The sequence below is a fragment of the Alexandromys fortis genome, unplaced genomic scaffold, assembly GCF_014885135.2.
Source record: "Alexandromys fortis isolate MF-2015 unplaced genomic scaffold, M_Fortis_MF-2015_v1.1 scaffold_388, whole genome shotgun sequence".
Lineage (NCBI taxonomy): Eukaryota > Metazoa > Chordata > Mammalia > Rodentia > Cricetidae > Alexandromys > Alexandromys fortis.
The window spans coordinates 82,589-85,657 of record NW_026068302.1 but is presented as its reverse complement, the minus strand read 5'-3'; the positions used below and the strand labels follow the sequence as shown (position 1 = coordinate 85,657).

At 41.3% G+C, this 3,069-nt stretch overlaps 1 protein-coding gene across 1 annotated transcript in view; it reads right to left on the bottom strand.

Annotated features, from left to right (window-relative positions):
- LOC126495022 (tubulin alpha-1C chain-like) overlaps nt 1-869 on the bottom strand; it is a 28,933-nt gene extending 28,064 nt beyond the window's left edge. Inside the window, exons 1-2 of the mRNA XM_050132631.1 lie at nt 405-869; nt 2-305 (exon numbers count right to left, since the gene is read on the bottom strand). Of these exons, the coding sequence (XP_049988588.1) occupies nt 2-305; nt 405-779 (679 nt within the window). The 5' untranslated portion in view covers nt 780-869. The remainder of the gene's footprint in view (nt 1; nt 306-404) is intronic.
- Nucleotides 870-3,069: the final 2,200 nt, after the last annotated feature.

Here is a 3,069-nt window from a genome sequence, read left to right as displayed (position 1 = left end):
AGGTTGGTGTAGGTGGGGCGCTCAATGTCGAGGTTTCTACGACAGATGTCATAGATGGCCTCGTTGTCCACCATGAAGGCACAATCAGAGTGCTCCAGGGTGGTGTGGGTGGTAAGGATGGAGTTGTAGGGCTCAACCACAGCAGTGGAAACCTGGGGGGCAGGGTAGATGGAGAACTCCAGCTTGGACTTCTTTCCGTAATCAACAGAGAGCCTCTCCATCAGCAGGGAGGTGAACCCAGAGCCAGTTCCCCCGCCAAAGCTGTGGAAGACCAAGAAGCCCTGAAGCCCTGTGCACTGGTCGGCCTGTAAGACAAAAGGAAAGATATTGAATTGGCTGGCACACTCAACACCACAACCCTCTCACTGCATCTTAAATGTATCCTATCCATCTATGGTATTTACCAGCTTGCGAATTCTGTCCAAGACGAGGTCAATGATCTCCTTGCCAATGGTGTAGTGGCCACGGGCATAGTTATTGGCAGCATCTTCCTTGCCTGTGATGAGCTGCTCAGGGTGGAAGAGCTGGCGGTAGGTACCAGTGCGAACCTCATCTATAACCGTGGGCTCCAGGTCTACGAACACTGCCCGGGGCACGTGCTTGCCAGCGCCTGTCTCACTGAAGAAGGTGTTGAAGGAGTCGTCTCCTCCCCCAATGGTCTTGTCACTTGGCATCTGGCCATCAGGCTGGATGCCATGTTCCAGGCAGTAGAGTTCCCAGCAGGCATTGCCGATCTGGACACCAGCCTGGCCGACGTGGATGGAGATGCACTCACGCATGGTAGCTACGGGTTAGAAGGCGAGGGTGACAGAGCGGACACCGGGTCCCGGTTACCGTTCCCAACAGCTAAGAGTCGAGGTAAGTAACGCAATGAGCTCACTTCCTTTCTTGTTGATTTGACATCATGAGGCCAAGACTTGTGCAAGTACTGTGCAATCTGTCATAATCTCTGGGAGTTCACATGCGTATTAGTTTTTGGGCATTTAGAATACCCTCTTTCCTTGATGTCCTCCATGCCCTCTGACTCCTATTCTTAAATTTGGAGCAATTTCTGTGATTAAATCAAGCTCATTAAACTGGTGAAAAATGTAAAGTACTCTGATAAAGAGAACAAGGTTTCAATACTGCTGTTGTTTCAGCTATGGATCCTTTCATACTCAAGGGTAATCAGGCAGGTCCAGGGAATGTCACCAAGCTGCCACTGCCAGCAAGTCCTACACAGTCCAAGAGAACCAGTGACCCTTCCTACTGGGTTTTATTGGGTCACCAATCTCCAGAGACAACCGTGCCCATTGGGCCAAGCTGCCCCATACAATTGGCTATTGGAAAAATTAACACACCATTTCCCTCTTTCAGTCTAAAATAAAAAGGAAGGATCTAATCCTAACCATAGTGAAAATTATGTACAATAGAAACATCTATCAAGTAAGTGATACATCTTAGATGTCAAGACTCTAGGTAATAGACAATTTTGTAGAGATTACTCCAATAGCTCTTCTTTCCTGAAAAATCTAGGTTTGTACCTGATATGACTTCAGTTAAAATTCATGAGGATTGTAATTGTAACTATCAAGTCTTAATTCCCATCAAAGACCTGAGAAATAAAATGTGAGCAAGCAACTTCCAAAAACTGCAAGAAATGACCAAAACAGCTGGCTTCATTGACAGTCAGCTAAGGTCTCTCTCCAACATTGGGGTATACAACTTTGGCTATAGGCCAAGAATAACTAACAGACCATTTTAAGAAGCAGAACAATGTGAAGGACTATACGATCCAGTCTTGGCAAAGTTTGGCAGTCACTTTTCTTTGTGCTCTGCTCGTCTGGATTGGACAGTGTACTTACTTTCAGCAGTTGAGACAAGGACAGATTTTTGCCTAATAAATCAGTTTTGCTAAGAGGAAAAAAAACTCCATGTAGAGTGTCTTCATTGCCCTTCATCTTCTTGTGGGTAGATCAGTAGTGCCAGGAGCAGACACGACTCATGTCAAAAGAATTCTAAGTTGTTAAAACATGTGTCATATTCTGTAGTTCATTGAAGTGATTGAAGATCATCTATCTATTTGGATAATGTCTCTGTGCACTTAGAAGACCTAACTAACATAAGGATAAGTTTGACAATACGGATGACTATGAAACTTTAATTCTTATTAACTTTTATAGCTCAAGGACTAAAGACTCACATTATAAAAATAAACAAGCAGTTGAGGTAAAACCTTATGCAAAATTAGAAACAGATGCACAGTATAAGGACAGTAACCTCAAAGTTGAGCCAATATATAAAAATATCTTAACCAAAGGTAGAAATGTATAATGCAATATGACAAAATAGCCTTAATTTGCATCAATATACAAAATATCCTAAACAGAAGCAGAAACATACATGCATTATAGCAAAAGTGATCTTACATATGTATCAATATACAGAAATATCTTAAACAGAAGTAAAAAAACATACAGTACAACAAAACAACTTTGAATTTGTAACAATATGCAAAAATTCATACCAATGTAAATTATTTAAAACTCAGTTGCTTTTTTTGTTTACAAGTACATTTAATAACTTATTATCCTATCATATTTATCATATTTATCCTCCATTTTTCTATTCCAAATAAGATTCCTGTGTCTAATTTCTACTGTTCTGTTCCCAATTTTAGCAACTACAGATGACAATTATCTATAACCCAGAGAAAAACAAAAATCATCCACCCCACCTACTGGAAAAGGGGAAGTCATTTTCTTAGAATTACTTCCTGCTGTATTGGGGACAATGGCATCTCTATGAGATGCTATAAAAAAACAAAACAATGGGTATGTCTTAGAAGAACTAGCTATAACATTTGTAGTCAGTCTCTGAGCAATGGGTAAAGCTTATCTAAAGTTCTGGCTAGAGTGTTGCAAGAGGGTAGACTATCTCAGGTAGCTACCTTGGAATTGTCCTGAGCAGTTTGTTGTCCAAAACTGAATGCAGAATGGCAGTTATCAGTTCAATGGCATTTTTATGACCTAGGTAGAATTGTTGTTGCAGGGTCCCATCATCTCTATGGAAACTTTACAGATTGTTTTT